This window comes from Ischnura elegans, chromosome 3 (assembly GCF_921293095.1).
Source record: "Ischnura elegans chromosome 3, ioIscEleg1.1, whole genome shotgun sequence".
Lineage (NCBI taxonomy): Eukaryota > Metazoa > Arthropoda > Insecta > Odonata > Coenagrionidae > Ischnura > Ischnura elegans.
The window spans coordinates 13,426,377-13,453,473 of NC_060248.1; the positions used below are offsets into that span (position 1 = coordinate 13,426,377).

Here is a 27,097-nt window from a genome sequence, read left to right on the forward strand (position 1 = left end):
ATATCAAAATAAATCACTGTTGAACTGGCAAAGTTTTATTTAAAAATTATTGTGGATCTAGCAAAGTTTTAATTTTTATTGGTAGTCATGAAGGAGTTACATTAAGTAACGCCTTAAACAATTGTATTTATGATGATGGACTGGTTTTCTCTCAGCGTCATCGCTACGTAGCGGTAGCAGCTCAGTCTGAGCGCTCAGTCATTTCTCGGAGCCGTATTTTTGGGTCACTACTCGCCTGTGCAGTGTGCAGTCGTCGCTAATAGGCGGAAGCTCATATTGCTCATAGATTAACGCGCAATATATGAGAAATATTTTCATATATTTGTAAGTAAGTGGCCGATGATGTGTCGCTAGATGATTCAAAACCCCCACGTAGCACCCACTCAACATTTTCCCTTCAGAGAGGCTGAGAACACAGGCGCAGCTAGGAATTTAGGCTGGAGGGGGGGAGGGAGGTTGGTGTAACTAATACCGGGGTGTGTGGGGGTATTGAATACGCACCAGGATAAGCGATATGTGCGAGATTAATTAAATGCGGAATTTTAAGATAAATGGTTCAAAATGGTGAGTTTTACGGCTTTCTGAGGGATATTTTATTAATCCTTACACTATTATATTAGTAATATAAATCCAGTTAAGTAAAATGGATTAAACTTAAAAATTTCTATGAGATCTGGGGGGGGGGGGTTATCCCCCAAAACCCCCCTCCCTGCGCCTCTGGCTGAGGAAGTGCAGTTCGCTCCGTAGTGAGCAAGACACTCCGTCTGCAGACAGAATAATCTCTAGATTCTCATAGGACGGTCTCCCATTTCTTCAGGTACAATTAATAGGGTAGTTTCCTTCATCAAAGAAAACGAAATGCATTGATTGCGATTCGTTACCCACCATTAGTGTATTCATAATATACAAATTATTTGGTTCTAGAAATACCGGTTTAGACGAATGGCAATGGTCCATTTTTATCCTCATTTGAAAAAGGCCAGATTGGCGCCCATGCCATTACACTCCACGTGACGTCACAAGGACCTAATTTCTACACGAGTAGATAGGAGCTTTACATCGTCTGAGATTACCAATGCATGCATGAGGCACAGAGCTCAGGGAAATATGTCTTAATAATCACTTATTAAAATTACCTAAGCTCGGAAAATTTCCATCGTTTGATAAGGTATTAATAATCCTTATTTAAGCCAAGCGCTACCAACTAGCAGGGTACTCAGCTATCTACTAGCATCCTGCATCGTATCAGCGCTCAAAGCCTCGCCCCAAGGTCACCCCACACGCCGACAGCTGGAACAAGAAATACGTCACACGGGCTTTTCCCATCATTCCTACTTAGCCGCCGCGTTTTCGCGCGCTTGAAAATTTTCACTTTTCGTTTGATCGCGAAAAATAGATATCGCCATTCTAAAATCTAAGAGCGTGAAATGCGTACTCCAGGAGTAATAATCTTTCGATTTAGGCAATAAAAAAATAATAGGAAACCACCCTATTCGTATTCGCCAGTGCTAGTCCGCTTCGCCCGAACGACGGCGTTGGACGGAGTTGCGAGAGTTATCCAAAAGTATGAACTCATCAAAGTTAAAGTCAATATCGGTAAAAATTAACCTGATAAAGTTTAAAGTTATTTTTCGTAAAAAATAACTGATTAAAATTTAAATTAAGAAACTTAACTCTTGGGTAAAAGCTATTTTCTCTGTTGCCGATAAAAAAAATAATCGCTTTTAATAAATGCTTTTTCGCACATAAAATTTCGCATAAAATACACGGAAACTTCAATTTTCAATAATAATTAATTTTACTCTAACTTAAAAAGTCGTTCAACTTTAATAAAATTCTCATTACAAAATCTGACATTCATCCTCTTCTGTCTTAAAGAAAGGAACCTTGCAGTACCAAACATCCTTTCGCAATGTACTGGTGAAGGAATCCCAGAATCACAATATATAAAATATTTTTAGTTACGTTTAAGAGTTCCTCAACAGGTGTACACTAGTGAAAATATCTTACTGTTTCCACATCAAATATCGAAAGTGCCTCATGACCGATGGAAGTCGGTCGATGCATGAATTTTGAAAAAAAAATCCATCGTAGAAAACTTTTCGTTTTTCGCCTCACTATTAGAGAACGTTTGTGACTTAAACTTACAATTTCATCTGTGTCTATATGCAACTCTTCGTGCCCAACTTTGAACAGAACGAAATTAACCAAAATTAAACGAATAAAAGCCACTAAAGGTAGTGTGGAATCGGTTAATGTAAAATTTTGACGAATAAAAGGTAAAAGTAAGTAACGATTGAAATAAAGTGTTACTACATTTTTAACATACTAATGGTGCATTCAAATTGGACAAATAAAGCAAGGAACGATAGAACTTTATTTGAAATATCTCCAAAAGTAACATAATGAGAGTGAGAGAGAGAGAGAGTACAGTGCTTTAAATAGACAAATTAAGGGTAAAGTCACACGTCATAAAATGAATCATAGAAAAAACGATGCCAGCACGTGGAACAATGCTTAGGAAGAAGTACTAGCGCAGAAATCAGGAAAAAATAAAGAGTTTTAGAGAAAATTCCAAAACTAGACTAAATATCATAAGTATAACATGTAAAGAATGTATCAAAAATTTTAAAGTGCTTTTGGAAGGAAAAAGACCTCGATATTTTGAAAAAATGCTTGAAAAATACATAGGAGAGCTATAGAGTTGGAGACGAAACAAGTAGAAAATACAATACGAACAACAAACAACAGCAAATCATCTTTCCTTCCTTCACTATCATGACCCCTGGAGGCGTCAGTAGGCTCCTTAGCCCGGGGGTACCTCCTTCCTTTTTCCCTCTTCCCTCCCCCTGGGGGTATAAAAAGCTTTTTGAATAATGAGCCTGGCTTCAGGTGTGCATCTCTGCGGGCGGGGTAGCGCTGGCTCCCGTTTCCATTCGTCTGCGAAAGAAAAGATAAAGATGGAGAGAGTGTATCCCTCTGCGCAGATTTAAAAATTTGAAGTGACTCATCTGGTGACACGAGGCAAAACTTTAACATTATAGTCGGGATTAACCGTTCAAATAATAATCGATAATCTGTTCGAACTTGGGCACGAAGTTTCTCTAACAGACAAAGAGAAAAATAAGACTTCAATTCGCAAAAGTTCTCCTGCAATGAGACGAAAAACGAAAGGTTCTTTAAGAGGAAAAAATATCTGCCTTTAAGTTAAACCAGCGCATCGAGTGGTATTGATCAAGTTTCTTTGAATAAAAGCTGTCCACGTCTGCATGTGTTCGATGAGGAGATGAGGATGCCATGACTCTTTTGTGGCTTTTCTATGATTTGTTTGTTTCCTTCACTGTTTGTAGATTGGCGTGAGTTGTGGAGATGAGCATTGCGTGTGGTTGAAATATGGTAGTTTCCTTCATCAAAGAAAACGAAAGGCATTCATTGCGATTCGTTACCCACCATTAGTGTATTCATAATATACAAATTATTTGGTTTCAGAAATACTGGTTTAGACGAATGGCAACGGTTAATTTTATCCTCATTTGAAAAAGGCCAGATTGGCGCCCATGCGATGCCACTCCACGTGACGTCACAGGGACCTAGTTTCTATACGAGTAGATAGGAGTTTTACATCGTCCTAGGTTACCAATGCATGCATGAGGCACAGAGCCCAGGGAAACGTGTCTTTAATGATCACCTATTAAAACTGGCTAAGTTCGGAAATTTTCCTTCGTTTGATAAGGTATTAATAATCCTTATTTATGCCGAGCGCTACCAGCTAGCTGGGTACTCTGCTACCTGCTGGCAGCCTGCTTTCCCAACTTTCCTACTTAGCCGTCGCGTTTTCGCGCGCTTGAAATTTTTCACTTTTCGTTTAATCGCGAAAAATAGATATCGTCATCTAAGAGCGTGAAATGCATAGTCCAGGAGTAATAATCTTTCGATTTCGGAAATAAAAAAATAATAGGAAACCACCCTATTGTACTGAGCGGTATATATAGGGAGGACTGATAATTAATTGAATAATCTCTGACAAGCCTGTCGGCAGGATTGGCAATTAATTCATCAAGGGACGCAACCCAACTTGATTTATTTTGGCTTCGTAAACATTTTTACACGAAAATATTTACGGCTAACAACAACCTATGGTAAAACTTCCTCATGATATGTCTTAACAGGTTTGGCTTCAACGAATTATTTGGAGATATGATTTAAAATGTGTAATTTATTGTTCAAAATTAGGCGACTTAAAATTTTCATCGTTGGAGAAAATTTAGGAACTTATCCGTTGTTTCTTGCACAAATTTCACAATTAATGAAGAGAATAAGGGAAAAAAGGATATCGAATCGATTAAAATCCAAAACATAATGATGTGTGAGACCAAGGCAACGCATCCTTTGTAATTCCATATAAAATAATTTAGAGGATGTGTGACCCAATAAAAAGCTAGGTGTATTACCATCAGCCAAAATACATCCTACCAAGGTTAATATTAATTTTATAACTTTTACATTAAATAATTACTCTAAGAGAAGAGCGTATTTACATTTCAAATACTTTGTCTTGATGAAGCAAATTCCGGAGGCTTTCTTATGTTTCGTCAATGAAAGATATCGTCTTTGGTATCCTATTGAATGGTCTTCTCTAAAATTCCGAACAACTTAGAAACTTACCTTAAATTTGTGGTCACTGAAATAACAAAAGGTTTTTTGGCCTCGTCAACAGCTGCTTGCTAGCCGTCTTGGTCGTACATCAGTTCCGGTATTACGTTGAGCCTTACTAGGAGGATATCTTTCTGCGCTTGATCTTCCCACCGTAGTGTTGGGCGCCCCAGGGGTATAAGTGGTCGACTGCCCCATGGGAGAATTTCTGCCACATAAATGCTAGTAGCTAGAAAATTTTTATAACGGGAGTTTATGGAGATGCATGCAATTCCTTTAGCACGAAATCACTTAATTTCTTCGAGTCATTTATTAGTGATTCGGTATTATGAGTCCCCGTTATTACGTATTACGAGCATAATGGCATAATGTTTGCTGGTAATTTTACAGACGTTATAATCCTCATTAATGCAATGTCTTATCAATATATACGACTTATATCAATAAATTCATTAATAACATTATCCTCGCATCAAGTTTTAGTGCTCTCGATTAATTTAATCGTTAAGAATCATCAACATCACTGGTCAACAATCCTATGATTGGTTTGACGCAGCTCTCCACTCAATTCTCCTATCAGCTAATCCTTTCACACCTACGTATTTCTTCTCTTTCACATCCTTCTTTACTTGTTCCATATATTTTGTTCGAGGCCTTCCTTTTCCGTTCTTGCCTTCCACTTGTCCCTCGACGATTGTCTTCATCAGGCCATCATGTCTCAAGATGTGGCCTATAAGGTTGTTCCGTCTTCTTGTTAAGGTTTTCATGAGGCTTCTCTTCTCTCCTACTCTTCTTAGGACTTCCTCGTTACTAACTCGGCCGATCCATTTGATCTTCATCATTCTTCTGTAGCACCACATTTCGAAGGACTCTATCCTTGCTTTCTCCGCTGCGGTCATTGTCCATGCCTCACTTCTGTATAGGAGCGTACTCCAAATGTAGGTTCTTATATGAAATTATTTTTCAGGCAAAAGTAAAATTCACGACAGGAAGTCATCGTGAAAAAACATGTTTTTTTCATCATTACCGCAGACGGATTTTCATTGCGAGTTATTGCTTATCCCAAAGGCGCTTTGGAAAACAATGAACCATTCTCCTCCTAAAATTTCGACCTAAATCCGCCCCTGTTTGTAGAAAGCCACCTGGATCAGATTCAATGTACCGCAGACCCTCGATATTATTCCGTGCCGGAGGAGTTCCGATCGTAGAACAAATTCCATATTACGAATGTTGAATCAGCATTAATAGGGTGGTTTCCTATTATTTTTTTATTGTCTATATCGAAAGATTATTACTCCTGGAGTACGTATTTCACGCTTTTAGATTTTTAAATGACAACATCTATTTTTCGCGATTAAATGAAAAGTGAAAAATTTCAAGCGCGCGAAAACGCGACGCTTAAGTATGAATGCCGAAAAATATATCCGTACGTCGTATTTCTGGTTCCCCCTCCCGCCCGGTGAGGTGACCTTGAGGCGAGGCTTAGCGCTGATACGTCGCAGGATGCTAGCGGATAGCTGAGTACCTTGCTGTCTGGTAGCGCTTGGCTTAAAAAAGGTTTATTAATACCTTATCAAACGAAGAAAACTTTCCGAACTTAGCCAGTTTTAATAGGTGATTATTAAGACATGTTTCCCTGAGCTCTGTGCCTCATGCATGCATTGGTAACCTCAGACGATGTAAAACTCGTCTACTCGTATAGAAACTAGGTCCCTGTGACGCCACGTGGAGTGGAATCGCATGGGCGCCAATCTGGCCTTTTTCAAATGAGGATAAGAATTGACCCTTGCCTTTCGTCTAAACCGGTATTTCTGAAACCAAATAATTTGTATATTATGAATACACTAATGGTGGGTAACGAAACGCAATCAATGCCTTTCGTTTTCTTTGGTGAAGGAAACTATCCTATTGGGGACATATTTTGCTAGTGGAGATAAAATTGGCAAAATTTGACTTTAAAAAAATTCGCTCGCAAAATCAGCGCAGCTCGTTTGCCGAGTCTATCGTGAGATGAACCGCAATTGCGAAGCGGGGGTCTTCGGCTGTGTCAAAATTTCTTCCTCTCCCACATGCGAATCTGGTGAAGACGAATGTTATATCCGTTAATTTTATCCCCAAGTGACCAAACCTATTGGGCTGTTTAGCTTAATCGAATCCAGAATTTTGTCTTGGTCGCAACGGAATGGCCGAAAAAAAGTGGCAGAGGACATACTGATGTGTGAATTCGTAGAGATTCGTAGTACGTAACCTCAGCACTTCTAATTTGTATTTTCGTATCTTGCCCTAGTGTTATAGGGTGCTGAGGATAGCATTCATTGAATTGTAGTGGCTGGTATTGGCGTGTTTGTGATACAATAAAATTTCCATTTAGGGAATACCCCACAATTTACTTTCAAATACGTCGATATTTCTTTATGACCATTCCCGGATTGTTATAAAAATCGAATACATTTTGAAATTTGTTTTTAAACATTTAGATTTTTTATTTGCAATTGATTAATTATATTCTGCTGTGGGAATTGGGATGATCATATTGAGAGTACTAAAATTTAGGGTGATTTCCATTGTTGCACGTAAACTATTGTGACTGCAAATCAAGAAAAAAAATCGAAAGGAAAAAAGAAACGATACACTACTCAACATTTGAGCAGTTTTCACTCATTAGAAATGAGTGACATTGGCGTCAGTGGCATTATTTTTATTCCCACCTTTCTCTGCGTAACACAAAGTCACATGCATGCATTATAATAGATGACATTATATCCTTAATTTAAATTATTCATGGCATACAATAAGCATCAGTTGTAACAGAATGAAGTTAGAAACCCCAGAAGAGCATTCTATGGATGGGGTTGCCATTCGATACGTATGGCAGCACAGAAAAATAAAAATATGTATAAGCATCAAGGCAAGTTTATGAACATAAAAGTGTTTATTATTGCAAAAGTATCAAAATCAGTGCACAATTATTACAAAATAGATATAATCATAACAAAAAATTACGAATACTTAAATTTTATGAAAATAATCCCTATATAATATTTTTAATGACTTTTTCATGATTTCCTTATTTCCGAGAGGTAGATTTCTTTCAGGTTCAAGGTTCAATTGCGTGACCAAGATACAAAACATTGTACTTGGACCAAAAGATCGTATCCCGCAGGCACTATGCGAAGGCGTGCACACAGTGCCATGCTCCTGCGGAAAATCATATGTTGGCGAAACATGCCGAGGAATGGCGACAAGGATGAAGGAGCATGTGAGAGACTCAAATAAAAACAACTGCACTTGTCTGCCATTGCAGAGCATATTTGGTGTGGGGCGGGCCATAAAATTGAATTCGAAAAAGCAAAGATAGTGGCAAAAGAGAGTCGCTACTACCCAAGGCAAATCAGGGAAGCAATTGAAATTCACAAAAGACAAAATATTAACAGGGACAACGGCTACCCAATCAGCAACGTTTGGAAGAGAGTTCTGACCAATCAGCGCTCAGGGGGAGATCGGCCAGTGCTATATAAGACGGCAAAAAATGAAAACTTCTCACCATTCGATTCGAATGATTATTCAATGCTTGTTGGGGTAGCTCCATTGCTTATTTACTGATTATTCTCCTCTGCTTGGTCACGGCTTGGGCTCTTGGACGCGGCACGCCGCCAACGAGGGAGCATCAGCGAGGGACAACGTCGAGGGAGCCGCGTCAACCGGCGCCGAGTCGCTCGGGCCGCCGAGACCGCGCCCGGCGGCTTCCAGTCATCGGCCGACACCATCTGCGCGTCGTCTTCCCATCGCCGGCGTCCGTCATCACCGTAGGAGGCGGCAAGAGGAAAGGCCGTAGGACCTAAAGAGGGCCATTTTCGCACTTCAATCAAAATCATCGGAGAACTCTTCAGTCCCTTCCCGTTGCCATAAGGGATCAACCGGGGGGCCGCGGCTGGCCGAGTTTGTACCTAATTTCGAGCTCGGCCACTGCGGTTCTCACCCTCGGGTGTCGCCCCCTCTGCACGGCAACCATCCCCGGTCGCTCTCGGCCGCTACCCCGGACACCCTTCTGAGCCGTTAGCATCGCTCATTGCACAGTCCGGGGGAAACGGCCGGGTCCCCTCGATAGGGAATTAGGCCCCTCCCCTGCCCTCCCCCGCCAAAGAGGCCGCAATGGCGGCCAAAACCGACGTCGCCGACTCCCCCACGGAATCGGCGGCGCCGGAAGACGATGATACAGCGGCAATCCTCGCCGAAATCACGCGCCTAACAGCCAGACTAGGGCAAAAGTCATCGAAAGCGGCCGCGGTCCTAAAGAGGACCATTCCTGAACTCCGCCTGGCAGTATCCTCCGCGGGACCAGAAGCCGCTCCACAGCGCGTCTCTTCCAAGACGCCAGCGCCATGCCCGGTTATAACAGAGAAAAACTCCAATAAGTTTAGCCCCAGAACTACACGGAATAAAACAAAAGTAAAATCTACTCTTCAGCCTGCTGCCTCACAACCCGGCCCCTCAGGCCTATCAAAAGCCATCAAGCAGTCTCCTGCTCTCGAGCAAACAGAAAGCCGTGCTACTCCTGCCAGCCAGTTCAGTCATGCGCACTCCCAATGTAAGAGCCTGGACGAAAATATCTCTACCAGACGTAAAGTCACTTCAGTTACTCCTATCATTGCTGTCAGCAATAAGTATTCCATTCTGGCAACGACTTGCGAAACGGAAACTGATCAGATAATCCAGCCTGCACTCAATAGTACCGAACCTAATGAAAATACTGTTATTCCATCTGCACCTTCAACCAATTCCATTCCCGCTGCCATCCCGTCAACCTCTACTCCATCTGTAAACATCCCCTCTCCTCCTACCAAAGCCAAAATTCCTCCAATCATTATCTCTGATACCACTAATTGGTCCGCCCTTCACGCAAAATTGCTTAAATTCTGTAAATCTCCACCAATATCTCATGCTACCTCAAAATCTGCTGCCGTCATTAAATGCAGCTCTGTCCCTGATTTTAATGAAGCCAAGAGGATTCTAAAAGAAATGAACATTCCATACAATACCTACTGCCTGCCAGAGAACAGACGCCGAGAATTCGCTCTGCGCGGTACCCTCACCTCCGTGGCGGACGAGCAAATCAAATCAGATCTTTTGAACCTAGGCTTCCCCATAATATCCTGCAAACGTATCTATTCAACCCGGCCCTCTGCCACACAGCGCGACAGGGGAGTGCCGTCAGTCCCGAAATACCCTACACAAGTAGTCCACGTAATCACAGACTCCTCCATCGACGCTGCCAAATTCATTCAAACCAGATATGTAGCCGGACTGAAAATCAGCATTGATAATTTTAAAAAGGCAATTGAACCTGTGCAATGCCATCGATGCCAGGCCCTCGGCCATACAAAAAACTTCTGCAATCAGCCGCCCAAATGCGTACGATGCGCCCAAGGACACTTCTCCTACGAATGTCCAAAGACAGACACACAAACTCCGGCTACTTGTGCTCTCTGTGGCAGTGATCACACCGCCAGCTACCGCGGCTGTGAAAAATTTCGTGCGGCAAAAGCAGCCATGGCTGCCCGCCGCAAAAACTTAGAAACTGCTCCGCAACCCGCTCCACTAACCCGCTCGTTCGCTGCTGTCACCAATCCAAATGAATTCCCTTCACTATCATCCACCAACCAACCCGAAACCAATGACCTATTCTCATGGTTCAACAGCATCAATTCCCACCTGTCTTCTCTCCAAACTATTGAGGAGAGAAAAACCTACATTCTCTCCCAAATGCTTCTCCTCCAGCCCTCGCCATGAACCAACACCATACCACCAAACACTCTTTACAGGTCATCTCTTGGAACTGCAACGGCGTACTGACTAGAAAACACGAACTCCTTCAGTACGCCGTAGACAACAACATAGATATCATACTCTTGCAGGAAACACACCTAAACCCGACTCGTTCTTTCTTCTCTCCACACTTTAACATATACAGACTGGACCGCAACACACGCCGAGGCGGAGGAGTTGCAATCCTAATCAGAAGTAACATTCCCCATTCCCTCCTGAACTCCCCCACTCCAGAAGTGTTCGAAGCTCTTGGTGTATCGGTACACACTCAAGCCGGTCCCTTAAACATTTACACAGTATATCACATGCCAAATAAACTTATCACCAAAGACCACCTTGATAACCTGTTCTCCGCTTCAAACGGAATATACTTCGGCGATTGGAATGCCAAACATCCGTACTGGAACAGCAATAGAATCGACAAAAATGGAAAAATCCTGTACTCTTACGTCAAAAACAGAAACCTCCTTCCTCTCTCTCCACTCCAACCCACACACTATGCTCCCCGTTCCAGCGATGTTATCGATTTCGGCTTCTCCTCCAATCTTCCCATCCAATTCACTCCCTCTCTAATCTATTCTTTCACTTCCGATCATCTACCTCTTTCATTTTCCATTCCCTTAACGAATACTACGCTACTGCCCTCCGAATTCACTGTCACAGACTGGGACAAATTTGTCACGTTTCTAAATGACTCCCTCTCTACTCTCCCCCCAATATCCAATCCCACGCCGGAATTGATAGAAAAACAAACAGAAGCCATCACCACTGCACTTCATTCGGCCAAAACTTCCGCCTCCCGTACATTTATTCCCCGCGCCAAAAGGCCAGACAGATTTCCACAGTACTTAGTCAACCTCATCAAACGCCGTAACACCGCTCGTCGTGTATGGCAGCAGTTCAGGATCCCTTCCGACAAAACCATCTATAATAACCTCGCAAACTCTGTGAAAAAAGAAATTAAAAAATATAGCATAAGACTCTGGGAGAACCACATCTCAACACTTACCCTAGAAAATCCGACTGATCCCCAAAAGAAACCAATCTGGAATACCATCCGCGCTCTCAAACGCACGGACAAACAGTTATTCCATCCAATCTCCTCCAACTCAACCTTGATATTCGATCCCGCCCAGAAGGTCGAAATCCAAGCTGATCATCTTCAACAAACAACATCCCTTGATTCCTCACTTTCTCCAATAGAACCCCAAATAAACTCATTCTACAATAACCTTCCCCCCTCCTCCACTTTCACTACCATCGCCAATCCCTCTCAAGTCCGCAATATTCTTAACACTCTTCCTGTCAAGAAAGCTCCCGGGCTGGATAACATTTCCAACTCCCAGTTGAAATATGCCAGCCGTTCCCCAAATTTTCTCTCTGCAATCACTGATCTTTTTAACCACTGTTACTCTGCCCCATATATTCCCGCTGCTTGGAAACAAGCCAAAGTCATCCTCATCCCAAAGCCAGGCAAAGATCCAAAAATCCCCGGAAACTCTCGTCCCATTTCCTTACTCTCTAATCTTTCAAAAATTCTCGAAATTCTTATTCTGTCCCGCCTCGAATCTTTCTCTTCCGCAAACAGCCTCATCCGACCTGATCAGCTTGGTTTTCGGCGCAAAATGTCTGCGCCCCACCAAATCCTCAGACTAGTGGAAAAAATCAGCCACGGTTTCAACCGCCGCTACACAACTGACGCGGTCTTCCTCGACGTTGCAAGAGCGTTTGACAGAGTTTGGCATAAAGGCCTCCTGTACAAACTTCACCTCCTGAAATTCCCTCCCTCAGATATTCTTTTCATCAATTCCTATCTGCACAACCGTCAATTCCGAGTCGCCGAAGCCAAAACGTTATCATCTCTGCGACCCATGGAAGCTGGAGTACCTCAAGGCTCCATCCTCAGCCCGTTCCTTTTTACAATTTATGTAAACGACATGCCCTCCACACGCAAAACATCGCTCCACATGTACGCCGATGATACAGCAATTGCCGCTACATCATGGAAGGGAGATACAAACATAGGCAAACTCAACACTCACCTTAGACTAATCCATAAATGGACGAATCTCTGGAAGATTCGCATCAACGCCTCCAAAAGCACACACATACACTTTTCACGCAGAAAAAAATTCGGCCCACAAACACAACCACACATCAACAAAATCCGTATACCAAGAGCCCGATCACACAAATTCCTCGGCGTCTATCTGGACAGCAAACTCACCTTCCTACCCCACTTAAAATACAGTACTGCTAAAGCCATCAAGGCACGGCAAGCGGTTTATTCCCTTTGCTCCTCATCCTCCCCGCTACCGCATTCTTCTAGAATCCGGCTTTATACTGCAATAGTCCGTCCTTCATTACTCTACGGCTGCGAGATTTTCGCTAACAATAAATCCATCAGAGATAAACTGGAATCCTTCCAAAATAAATCCCTCCGCCTTCTACTTAACCTCTCCCGACTCACAAGGACCAAAGATATTCGCTGCGCTCACGGTGTTCCGTCCATTGGAGAATTTATCAACAAACTAGTAAAAAACTTTAAGTCCAGGCTCAGGGAAACAAACAACACTCTCCTTACAGACATCTGGGATTACGATCCTACAATCCCAACAACATACAGACTGCCTCAACAAGCTACTCTTCTATGAGTCTATCCTATATCTTTCCTTCTTCTAGATATTAGTATTGCTAGGTTAGCATTGTTTTGTGTGTCCACAGTAAAAAAGAAAGAAAAAAATATATATATAAAAAAGAACAAAAAGAAAAAAAATAAAATAAATAATAATAATTAACAAAGCAACAAAACCAATATGAAAAAAAAACTAAAAAAAAGGGGCCAATAAAAAAAAAAAAATATATATAAAAACTATTAAAAACAATGAAAAAATAAAACGTATTCAACAGAGGAGGAAAAAAAAATCAAAAGAGCCCATTACAAATGTGGACGTTCTTTCCAACTCCGTTTTAATTACCTTGTACTCATCATTCTTCTGTAAAAGAAATTGCAAGATGAATGTAGCTTAGTGTATTTTGATGTTTAATATGTAAGTTTCTGCTAACACAAACAACACACTACCCCGACAACATATACAACTGCGCCCAAAATTATTGTATTGTAAACTGGCTGGTAGGGGTAAACATCGCTTTACCGGAACGGCTTTAAACGCGCCTTCGGCGCGCAATCTAGTGAAAAGAAAACTTCTCACCTTCGACCTTCCGAAACTGTTGTCAACCATAAACGACAGACGCGGCTGGAGAACCCGAAAATTAGCAGTCACAGTAGACCTATTTTTTCGCAAGGTAAACAGGTTGAAGGAATTGTGATCTGGCCGCGGAAGACACTTCACCCATCAAGAATTCGTATTCGTTTTTCTTTCGGAAGGTGGCGCATGGCTTGCGTCTATCACATGTGCGACGTGAATTCCCCACGGAGAATGTAGCAACAGAGAATTCTGCAGACTGACGCAAATTGTTTTGTCGCCCACCGTGTATTTTTAAAATCTCATTTATCCCCAAAAACAACACAATTACTATCGGGGTATTCCAATAATAACTAGCAAAAGGCGATCACACACAACCGCGCCCTGGACAGAGGAAACTTTTCCAGGCGGGTGTCGAACCAGCGACCTCCGGTATGGAATGCGAGGAGTTATTCCCGCCGCCACAAGACTGGCAAGTATATACGGAAGTCACTACTCGCGTCCCTGGCGGAAGAGCTATCTGAATTTCACGGATGATTCCTACGATTGGCGGTAAAAAAAAAAATATTCGCGAATATGAGAGATTAATTGGATTCATATTTTTTCTCCAGTCTTTCTCGCGATCACACATATTCTATTAATGAGTTTTTCTTATTTCTCTCGAACTCTATTAACGTCTAACGCCGATTAGTGTTTTGGAGTGTAGATCTTGAATAATTTAAACGCAAATTTTTGCTAACGTTTCGACGTATTTATACCCATTAATCAGGGTTTTTGTTGCAATGATTCATTGCATAAATGCCTTGATTAAGGCTTATATTCATACCGAAACGTTGGAAAAAATTTGCATTTAAATCATTCAAGATTTCCACTCCAAGATATGTTCAATTTCGAATATGGTGAATAAATGGATCGGTGTGTACTCTTCGCCCCGCTGCGGACATTTTTGAAAACAGATTGAAGAGTGCCCTAATTGTCAATGGCAACACGAATCAATATTTTGCGGGACGCACTTCTCAACGCACTTCTCACTTCTCTTGTTCTCGACCTTCATTGCAACTCGCACTCTCCCTCCCAAGTGGCGAGCTGGCGTTTTTCCGCTTCTATTGCTTGGCGTCAACACTTTTTCTGTTGCGTCGCTCGCCTCCATCCATTTTATCCAGGTCGATCCATTTCATCTTCGCCATTCCCCGGAAGCACCGCATTTCGAATGACTCCAACCCTTGCCCTCTCCGCTGCCGTCGTTGTCTATGGCTCACAGCCATTGATAAGCACACTACAAATGTAAGTTTCGAGGAATCATTGCATTACTTCTATGCTTAAATTGACAACTGTAATCATATCCTTCTTTTATGTGGAATTCTCTCTTCGGTTGGGCTGTTCTACTGGCTATTTACTTTTTGCTCATTCCATCGCTTGTTATTCTGCTTTTCTAACAACAGAATTCATTCATTTTATCCAGTTTTTGTTTACCTTTTTTGATGTTATTCTTGAATTATTCTCTTCCGTTGCATACTAATGCCTTTACATATATTTTTTTAAAACTTTGGTTTGCATGTGGGGCACCTTTTGTGAGCTACATGCTGGCGATTATTATACCTCCTGCCAAACACCCTAGAGGTGGCTCGCAGGGTATTATGTGCATGTAGATTATAATTTTTTGCGGCCGACGAGGTTCGAGCATAACCTTGATTGTAGAGAAGCACTCCGCTTACAGGTAAAACAAAGTGCCTTGCGGGAAAACCATCGAAAAAGCTTGCCACCGCCATGTAATTTTCTTTATTTCAGTAAAAAGGTTCAATGTTTAGAGGATAATGGACGATGAAGATGATGATTGGGTGGCTGAGAGAAATAGCATACATTTCATTTTTTGCAAGCTTTCACTTTATTCATTTCACGCATTAAATATAAAAATGAAGCACTTTCTGTGTTGCGTTTCTCACAGGACAGATTTTTATATGGGGAATGGGAAATGGAAGTTGAAGTGGAATAGGGTGGTTTCCTATTATTTTTTATTGCCTAAATCGAAAGAATATTACTCATTGAGTACGTATTTCACGCTTTTAGATTTTTAAATGACGATATCTATTTTTCGCGATTAAATGAAAAGTGAAAATTTTCAAGCGCGCGAAAACGCGACGGCTAAGTAGGAATGATAGGAAAACTCCGTGTGACGTATTTCTGGTTCCAGCTGTCGGCGTGTGAGGTGACCTTGGGGCGAGGCCTTGAGCGCTGATACGATGCAGGCTGCCAGCAGGTAGCAAAGTACCCTGCTGGCAGGTAGCGCTTGGCTTAAATAAGGATTATTAATACCTTATCAAACGAAGGAAACTTTCCGAACTTTGGCAATTTTAATTGGTGATTATTAAGACATGTTTCCCAGAGCTCTGTGCCTCATGCATGCATTAGTAATCTCGGACAATGTAAAAATCCTATCTACTCGTATAGAAACTAGGTCCCTGTGACGTCACGTGGAGTGGCATCGCATGGGCGCCAATCTGGCCTTTTTCAAATGAGGATAAAATTGACCCTTGCCATTCGTCTAAACCAGTATTTCTAAAATCAAATAATTTGTATATTATGAATACACTAATGGTGGGTAACGAATCGCAATGAATGCCTTTCGTTTTCTTTGATGAAGGAAACTACCCTATGCTGGAAAGAAATGTGGTAATGAATGGAAACTGCCGATCGATACTTCCAAGGACTTCGTGATGCCAAAAATTACCTTTTTAGCGCGACCCTCTTGCACGCCCTCGGGCGAAAGAATTCGTAATCAATGTGCATCATCGTCATCATCACAAGTCAACTGTCATAACTGTTTTGACGCAGCTCTCTTATCCGATATCATTTTCATATTGACGTATTTATTCTCTTATAAATCCTTTATAACCGATCCTATCCGTAACTCATTCTTCCGCAGCACCAAATTTCAAATGCTTCCACTCTTGACTTATCTGTACTTGTAAGCGTCCAAGCCTCGCTTCCATAGAAAACTCCATTTGTAGCATATGATGACTTCTGTACTTTTATTTTTAGCTTTAAGAAGTTCTCTCTTATTGTAGAAAACCCTCCTTGCCTGTGACTATTCTATTAACTATATCTTTCTTGCATCATCCATCGCTAATGACTTGACTTCGTAGATAGTAGAATTCTTTATCCTCATCAATTTTTCCTCCTTAATATTTTTCCATGTCTTCTCACGACTGCTGCATACCTTAGTCTCCTTATGCATTAGTCTTCTTACGTATATCTTAGCCTTCTTTTTGTTGATTCAGCTGATACCTGGCTACTGTCCTTTTCATATTTGTCTAAGTCTTCTTCAAATCATTCTATGTCTAGTCTATGACTGTATTGCCGTCTACAATTCGCAGTATGCTAATTATTTCTCCGCGTATATTGGTACCAAAAGTCTTTTATTTGTTTTCAATGTACAAAAAATGCAAAATGATCCTCATTGCCATACATTTAGCAATACGCCTCTCTTTAAACAACGCAGTTTATGTTTGGTGAATGCGTGTCAATGTAAAGTGTTTCAAGGAAATTTTCAAGGAAACAACAAAAATAGCATAGTTATCCATTGATTCGGAATTATATTCAGAAAAATATTAGTGGGACCTATCAAAATCGAATATTATTGAAGGAGCCCAAGACATGGAAAATTTATTGAAAAAAATGTTGTCAACACTCGAAAATGTGAAGTGTGTCGCAAGTTTCCAACGCCCTGTGCTCGCAGTCCCAAACCTCGCCACCTGATTAAAGAAATAAGGTAACTTTATGTGTAGAAAGCAGATTTTTTAATGATTCTACTCTACCGATCGATAAATATAAGACCCTATGCGTGCACTGTACAAAGGTAGAATAATACTAAAAGTATACTAAAAACTGCAATGAAAATGATCTAACGATAGAGTTTTGAGAGATAGAGAGATATTGCAATAACCCTCTCTTTCGATGCCGCCATTCGAATTAATTTAGGCTACTTAGCCGTATACATTTGAATGCATTGTCAGTTAGCTCTGAATTATACAAGGAATCCATTACCACTTAACAGAAATTTTCCGGTTGGGTTTGCGATCTCTTTAAAGAACAAAGATTAATAATATTAATGATAATAATTTATTTACTCCTACTTTTTTTACATCTGAATACAAAAATAACAAAGAGAGGGAGCTTTTGGTGGTCTCCAATGCCATAGGACCAGAATTGAGCCACCATCAATTAACAAAATGTATGCCAATAAAAAAATAATAATGCAGTAAATGATACGTGAGTGTTTTAAATAAAAAACATCAAAATAAAATTACCATTTTAATCACCTCATTCCCGTCTTCATCATAGATTGTATATTCACGCAATATCATAGTATTCACAGTCTGCGTGCAATCCCCAAAGCGACTTCTGAAGAATGAAATGTTGAAGAAAGAGAAAAAAATCTTTACTCAGCAGGCGATGAATTTATGAATTTATAACCTGCTTGCCTCACTGCTCTAACCGTAGTCATCGTGTATTTTCACTCTGCATACTGAATAGGTACGATCAGGTTTACAGCCGGGGGGAGGGGGTCTTCAGCGCCCCCCGAAATGCTTACCCTTTTGGTGGCGATCTGCGATATATCTGCTGAGGGGGATGGAGGATGGATGGGATCTACTACCTTTGGAGAATCTGGCAGTCAATTTTACGATGTAGTTACATTTCATCATCTCCTCCCAATAACCAACGTTGAATTTAACTTTCAGCGTTGTGCAAACGAAATATATACTTACCAAAATTTCTGGAGCATTGAAATCTCCACCGAAGACAGAGACGTAGCGAGAGGTGGGGGGGGAGCGTATTTATATTTCATTATGTCTGCCAATAGCCGATGATGAATTAAACTTTAAGCATTATGCAACTAAATACATAGGGCTGGTTTGATGGTTTGTATGGTTTTTCATTGCGTGGGCAGGGAAACAAAACATCATAGTAGCCAACCCGCATACCTCACAAAAACACCCTCTAGGCAAAATTCTGCCCACGAGCCTAATAATTATGTGTATTTGTTTTTCAGTAGATCTCATGATGAATACAGCTCTGTCGGGATGATATTGAAGTGAATGGCTTAAGCGTAATGGCGATGTGTATTTGTTTTGCAGTGGATCTCGTGATGAGTCCTACTCTGCAGGGATAATATCGAAGTCTTCGAAGGGAATGACGTTGATCTGGAGGGATGAAGAAAGAAAAGCGTTATTTCGGTTTCACTTTCGTGATTGATATCACGTTCCTCCTCACCAAAGTGTAAATTGTATGAGTACCATCACGTATCCCAGTCCGAAACGGCTCGCTCATTCGCCCAAAAATCGGTGGTCAACGCGCATGCGCGGTGGCTTTTGTGTTGGGGTCACCATGGGAATGAATTCATTGTCGCATGTTGATGATGCGATGGTAGCGGCGAGTTACGACGAGATGGAATATGGATGACATGAAATATTGAACAGGATGTGGAGGGCGATGTCTTCGGTTTCACCAGTGCGAGGGAGTCGAAGTTCCTCCGTCCAACGAAGGATGCTCTTTCCTGCTCAGCAATGTGAGGTGTGCTTCCGGGACCATAAAGACACTCAGTTCAGATGCGTTGAAAACGTCGTGGAGAATTAAACTGTGAAAAATTCGAGGCTCTTCTGTGATTTCTGATTGTACTCAACATTTTGCCATTCACTATTTTTCATATCAGCTTACCGGAGACGTTTTTACCGAAAAAATGACAACAGAATAATTTATTTTAATTGGCATTTAAGAGATATCGCTAAAGTGATACCAATCAAATTAACTGATTTTCGCATTACTTGGTGGTACGGAGTAATATTCATGATAGGATAAAGCAAAAAAAACACTGTTCCACAAAAAATGTAATGCTGTCTCCTAGTTTCAACGGCTTAGCGTCTTCATCAAGACAATCAGAAATTCATGATTGAGCAGAGAAACGCAAAGTCAACGAAAAAAATCATGGTAGCCCAAACGATTGAATTTTTTGTCTTGATAACCACGCTAAACCTTTGAAACTAGTGGACAGCATTAAATTATTTGTGGAACAGTACTTAGTTTTTGATTTGTTCTACCATGGAAATGAACCATATTTTATGTAAAAATTAGATAACTTACGAATGTAATTGTGATGACCATCTTCGACGTATGTATGATAATAACATGGATATCCTTTTGACCAGGAATTTAGACAGAGAGAGACAAAACGGTACCAAAATGATAACACTATGTTGGAACATCCCCCACTTCATTGGGAACAGGGCAAATGCAAAGGGGAATGAGGGTATCTTCAATATATTTGTTTGTGAGCTAACTTTGTGGACCTAACTCTTACTTATATAAATATAATGATAAATTTGTCAATTCCCCACAGATTTATTCGGTACAACTTTGATTGGCTTCAATTCTCCTGAGTCATTATCCAGAAGTAATGGACATATTTTAGATCAAAATGAGATAACCTTATGAAAAATTACGTCTTAACTTTTCAATATGTTTTTTCATTACTTATGATGTACATTACCTCTTGATAATGAATCGGGAGTGTTGTAATCGGTTGAAGTTTTGCCAAATAAACTTGTGTGCAATCGAAAAAGTAATGAATATATTTATTTAATGGGAGTGAGTTTCAGGGTCTCAGAATACAAAAGAAGTGATGGATTTTCAGACCATTATAGATTAACCATCACGAACCAACCCACATAAGGGGTTATATTTATTTAATACATATTGCTACAACTACATACTGGTAGGCTATCGCCTGGCGGTAACATCAGAATTAAAATAAATGAAGGAAAACCATACCTACCAAATAACTAATTAACTAAAGAAACAGAAAATACTCTAATAATAAGAGGATACAAAGAATGCTCTTGATTCTAATACAACAATAGCGACGAATGAAATTTGAAAAAAGTAACCGAACGCTCCTTTTCCAACGCTCCTAAATGAACCACAATGACATAACACTCTTAAAAATTTTAATATTTGCGGGAAGATCTTAAAAATATCTTCAGGTATGTCATTCCACTCCTTTATTTCTCTATGCAGGAAGCATTCCTTCAAAATACCCATTTTATGCTTATTGAACCTAGCTTTGCATTTGTGATCGTTTTATTTTTATGTAGCCAGGGTGAGTCAAGCTTTTCACTAATTTCCTTCCAAGCCCACGTACGTATCCCGCATAACCTGTTTTTGGTTTTCATTAATTTCAATGGTTTCCGATCCAAACACCCCAGCATAGCTGCGGCACTGTATTCACAATTATGTCCCTCTAAAGTATGCCTAGCCATATCTTTGATTTTTTTCTTCAGAATACGCACCACTCTTTTAATGCAATATTTCTTCTAAAACCTATTTTTACGAGGTCCGTCAGCTCTCTTGCCATGGTTCTAATTTTTGATAACTGAGTATAGTATTTATCCGAAAACTGTTCATTGATCCGAAAAATCTTCCATGTTGAACATTAAGATTTATTGAGCCACTGAGAATAGCTATCTTTCAGAGAAACACTAAGAATATTATATTAAAACCCCACTATATTTAAAGGTTCGATAAAAACGATTACTTATGGGAAACTATTTTAGCAAACGGATAGGTATGGGAATTCATTTTTCCCCCGAACAGTATAGGACTATAATAGATGATAGGCGGAACTTCCCTAGAGCATTTCATTTTTGTTTGTGGTCGGCTGGTGTCCTAACCAGTGGCGCAGCGAGTTTTGGGGAATAAACCCCCCCTCGAGAAAATTTAAATTTATTCCATTTTACTTAATTGGATTAGTATCACTCATAGAATAGTGTTAGTATTGATCAAATATCCCTCAGAAAGCCGTTAAAACTTGCAATTTTGAACTATTAATCCTAAAATTTTTCTGGAGGAGGGCCCCTGCAACTCCCACTTACCCTGGCGGGTATGCAATACCCCCACACCTTTAAATATTAGTTGCGCCTAAAACCCCCCCTAGCCTTAGTTCTTAGCAGCGCCCCTGGCTCTAACACCCCCCGCCAAATGCTTACTTTAAGGCAGTTAATTCCCCGATGTGTATCATAGCTATGAATCTCATATAATCTTTCTTCATTTGTTTGCTCATTTTGGGCCAGACTCAATTTGACTCACTCTCATCGTGAGTTTGCTTGCCCCATTCAATCACCTAGAGCATGAAGCTGTCTTGACTTTTGATGTGTAGAAACTCGACGAAATAGAAGCAAGATTTAAACGGTACCTTTGTTATATATTATTATAACCTTCCGTTACACCATATATCGCGTGATACCTTTGAAATGAAACGAAAATGAAACTCAATTGGCCCTGTAGATCTTTGCGTTAGGCATGGAAACTAAAAATTCTTTTTCAAATTTACAACGGCAACTATGGAAACAAAAAATCGACAAACTTGAATAACTCTGTTTGACGAGGTGCCTCTTAAGGCCGTTTTACACGGTACAAGGAATTGCGCAATCTGACGTACGTGCGAAGGCGCAATCAAAATTGCGTCGTGTAAAGCGGTGAATTGCTAGAACACACGCGAGAATGCGTGGATGCGAGACGGCAAAATAGCCCCTGTTCTAATTTCGTTCATGCATTCGCGCAATTCCACCCCATTTTAGAAATTAATGCAGCTCTAACCTGCGCAATTCCGTGCCCCATGTAAAACGGCCTTTATACAATGGGTTGAAGCGTGCCAAAAGCATTTGTCGAGTTGCTAGAAGAAGTTCATGGACATAATATAAATTATTTAAATAAAATATTAATGTTTTATGTAGTACCACAAATACGATTCAGATTTCATACATCTGTATCGCATGTTTATTATATTATCGTAATTAATATAAATATTAAGATCATGTGTTTCAGCGGTAACTAGTACATTCTATTTTTGGGCATTTGAGTTCGAAGAGACGGACAAATAAAAATCGTCGCGAGAGACTTGTGATGTCCGACGTAAGATATAAGCTTTGAAATTCTTTTAAAAATAAACAGGTTTAAACAATGACCTTTCAAAGGAATTTATCTGGATATTCTAGTGTGAATTAGCACACCTTCACCATCGCGCAAATAATTATGGTATAGATACTTGTTGTGTTTGAAACCAAAATTCTTTTAGGGAACAATTTCGAAGACCATATGCGATGCTTTGACCGGGCAGGCGATCATTTATTTGTAATTATTATATCAAAAGAATAAGATATTTGCAGCCTTGGCTAATATAACTTTATTCCAATCGAAAGAAGGCATTAGGTATCCGAAGTTACGAAAAGCGTTTGTTTAACAAAAGAGGGTTCGATTGAGCGCGGTACTTGTTGAAGAAAACTCACAGAATCATTTTCCAGACTTTTGTACAAAATGAAGATTGAACTATTGGTTAGCCGTGAAAAACACACTTTATTTTTCGTCATAAAATTAGAAAAAATAAGAGTAAGAAATCTAATGATTTAAAGTTTATTAGAGCAGTTTTTTGTTAGATTTATCTACCGATATGAAAAATAAATTCCTTGTTGTTGGTGCGGCTTGATGAAAAGTGAAAAATATAGGCAGTGGATAAGACACTGAAAATTAGGCGTAGCTGCTTGACCCACATGGTAACTATAAACATGTTGTTGTTTGCTTTAGTTTCATGATATACCCACACGCAGTCAGAGCACAAAATACGAAAAACAAGTGATGCAAATGAACACGACACGGAAAATCTGGTTTAGTCATGAATACTGAGAGTCAGCAATGGGGGGCTCATATCCGGTGCATTGCAAATTGTTATAGATTACCTAGTTTAATGGATTAAAAACCTTTTCGACGTAGGCATTGTTTTCGTTAAAGGTTGATATATTACAGTTAATCATTTTTACGTCACTTCCTCCATTAGACATGGATGTGCATAGTTCCATTTTCCAATCCATCAATGCCGCAGTTTTATAGCCTACCAGTGACTTATTCCAATAATTTCGACAATGGTAAAAGTACGATTGAAAAATTCGGCGAAGTTTTCCACAGAATGCAAGTGTTACTCGCTCCGAAATAACAGCTCATTTACAGTTTCCATTTTGCATTGCTGACAGTCAAATTCGGAGTTCCGCAAGCTCCGCCCCATTTGACTCTCCTCTCCCTCTCATTGGCCAGGGTACTCCGTCGCCATTGGACCGCCGTCTCCTCACATGACCGGTCGCGGCGGCTGTTGTAGGAGGTGGGGAACCCAAAGAAAGGGAGACGGACAGTTAGTCAGCAGTCGGACGCCGAGGAAGTACTGCAGCAACCGACGTGATGTGGAGTGGCGGGAATGATACTTCGCCGGGTGGATGCGTTGCGCAGTGGTTGACGACGCAGTTGCTAGGCGACCCGCGGCCTGCCGCCTTGCCGGAGTGGTGGTTCCGGGCGTCGCCGCAGGCCGTCGTGGCGGCGCTGCTGGCGGCTGCAGTGGCGTTAGCCGCCTGGAGATTGCTTTTCAAGCCCATCGAGTGGACACGGGTGAGTGCAATGAACCATTTCCCCTTCACTGACCACGTCATACTACCAATATTTTCACCATTTAGGGGGTGGTTTTCCACCATTTGTTTGCAATTGGAACTGAAGAGGCGTGTGAAGTTTGTAATCGAAGGAAACCTTCTCAGGTGAAAGTTTTGATGTCGGTGCTAATATTTTGGTATAGTAGAGGGTAAAATAGAAGTTGAGTGATGCATACGTCTTTGAACCAGTTAGGCGTATAAAATATGTTCAGAAAGGCACCACGCTCGTTCTAATTTCCGTAATAAATTTCAGAAGCGGTAGCACCCTTAATAGAAGACAGGTATGTTCAGGGAAAATACACGTATCTTCATAGGGATAGTGTAATCATTCCGAGAATCGAAAATAAACTACTAAATATCATTTGTTAAAAATACAGGGTGTTACAGGAATAATTTGCAATGCTTCAAGATAATATTAAGCATTTCTTATCCTATGAACATGGGGTCGCAACTCCTTAGTAACTCAGCTATAGTAAGGCAAACATTTTTTGTAAGCACTTTGCAGTTACCATGAAAACGGTTTTTCTTGGGTTGAGCCTTTCCGACACTTTAATTAATGCTCTGAATTTTTAAGGACATTAAAATAATTAAGTTTAGAAGAAAATGTGCGATTATAATTGTATGAAACATTTAATCGTCTCCATAAGCTTTCAGCTTAAACGTTATTGATGAATATCTGGACAAAGATACGTCTACCAAGTTGTCTTAGTATATTAGTCCTAAAACAAATTATTGCTAAGAGGTATTGCATACCATCAAGGCGCAATGGAAATTGACGAGCCGCCCCACACTGGCCCGGTTCGCGAGAAAGAGGGAAAAAATCTTATTTTTGTCGGATTACTTTAAAAATTACACCGTGTGTGTTTTTTGGCTAGCTGTTTTCATTCATGCAATAAGTTTTTAAGAAAAACCTATTATTTTAGAAAACGGCGTGGAAATGTAATTTATCAAGCGGTCAATTATTACCCTTACTGCATACGAAAACCTTAGTTATGACTAAATATATATAATAAAATTGAATTCTTCACAGAAAATGAGAAAATAATCCTTAAAATTACTAAATGGCAAAATAAAAGGCGAAAAGGAAGGTTGTCGGACGCATAAACTTACGCACGCAGTTACGTTGAATAGATGCGATCTTCAGGATTCTTGAGTTACTGCTGTTTGAACTAAAACGTGTTAATTAAATAAGATTAAGTAGTTCTCATAATCGCCGTATTCAAGTGCTAATGACGCTGGTGATGGGTGTAATGAGAGAATGAATGTCTGGGAAGCAAATCTTGGAGGAAAGAGCCGTTTTTCACAGTCTACTAATTAGGTTCAGATGGAAAAAATGGCAAAGGTCCAAATGGCCCGACGGGAAAATTTTTGATTGGCAACACACCTAGTAGTTTCAACGAATAAACACGACTTAGAGGGATTCCGAAGCCCTAGGCCACGCCTATTTATATCTGATTGGTTATGAGAAAGTCACGTGCGAAGAAAATATCTCTCCGCTTTTTTCCCACTTGGTTTAGCCACACCCCTCCCCGGCAAAGATATTTGGAACGGAGTATAGTATGGTCCCAAGTCAAATAGACCTACAGATTTTCTCCAAATGCGAAGATTATTAGGTCCGATTGCGAAAATGACGATTTCACGAAAAAGTTAATATTTTGGCCAAAAGCTTCCATTGAATTGGCGACACGGGGTGATTGCGAGGGGAGCAAGATGCAACCATTTATTTGCCGCCCTAACCCATAAAACTTTCACGCTTCTCAGCTTGCCAGTTTCAGTACGATTTTCAGATGGAAATAGATACAAGAAAATAAACGGAAGTGATATGTACTTTGCAGATAATTGCTAATTATATCGGGATATCTACCGTGGGAATGGCGGGTTAGGTTGCCTAAAGATCCCCCTCACGCTCTTTAACTAGTCCATTTGTGGCTAAAATGTCGCAGACTCACGAAATGGACAAAATTTGATAATCGGTATGACCTTAACTCGGCCAATAATAACCAAAATTTAAGAAATTACTTTAAAATTATATTTTAATAGGTTTCTTGGCCTAGGCAGAATGGTTTAAGGAAGACTTTGACAGTTACTAGATATCATCCAAAAATAAAAAAAAATAAGGTTGAGATATTATTGCACAGCAAAAGATAGAAGGTTTAAGTCATTTATAAAAAAACATATGTGCCGATTTTTCAGAAATTTATGTTCCATTTTTTAGGCTTATTATATGAAAAGATGAGAGGCACAATTAATACGATCAAAATTATCGTAGGAGTTGAAAAAATTCCACCTCGAAAATATTACGTGGTAAAGAAACCATAGTCGAACGAAACTAACCACCATGGGAAAAAAACAAAGTTTTATTCCTCTAACTCCTACGATAAAAGGTTTCCACTAAGTTACGCCCGCTACCATCAATTTAATTGAACATTATTTTTACGAAGAAAACATTACACGATAAAACATTTTAATGATTAGATAAAAAACAAATTAATAAAATTTATCTGAAATACCTTTTGTGCATTTGTTTACTTTGTTTGTAAGGCGATTTAACAATTACAATACAATATTATGCATATATTCCTTATGTTTACATCAATTTTGATCAAGTAGATTACAATATTTTTTGTTTCAACCATCTATGTCACTTATTGTACTCAATTTATTTGTTATTGCACGCATTAGCCATTTATTAAAATTTCATTTTAGATGAATTATATTCTGTAAGTACCTTAAATTTCGGTTCCATCGAAATAAGTTTGATTTTTATTGATTGCATGGTTAAACAGGAAAGGGTGTGTATGTTCTTTTTAAAAGATGATTTTCAAATTTTAATTGGAATTTATAGTTTTCACTGTAAGATTAATTATTAATTTGTCTAATTTTATTAATTTG

The 27,097-nt window shown here is 40.1% G+C and overlaps 1 protein-coding gene across 2 annotated transcripts in view; it reads left to right on the plus strand.

Annotated features, from left to right (window-relative positions):
• Window positions 1-27,097, plus strand: part of LOC124155461 (cholesterol 7-desaturase nvd) — a 71,109-nt gene that overhangs the window by 29,992 nt on the left and 14,020 nt on the right. The window contains exons 1-2 of one of the 2 annotated variants that reach the window (XM_046529292.1): window positions 14,864-14,969; window positions 23,823-24,167. In XM_046529292.1, the coding sequence (XP_046385248.1) occupies window positions 23,964-24,167 (204 nt within the window). In that variant the 5' untranslated portion in view covers window positions 14,864-14,969; window positions 23,823-23,963. Of the gene's footprint in view, window positions 1-14,863; window positions 14,970-23,822; window positions 24,168-27,097 lie in introns of those variants that run through there. The other variant, XM_046529293.1, reaches the window with a different exon arrangement.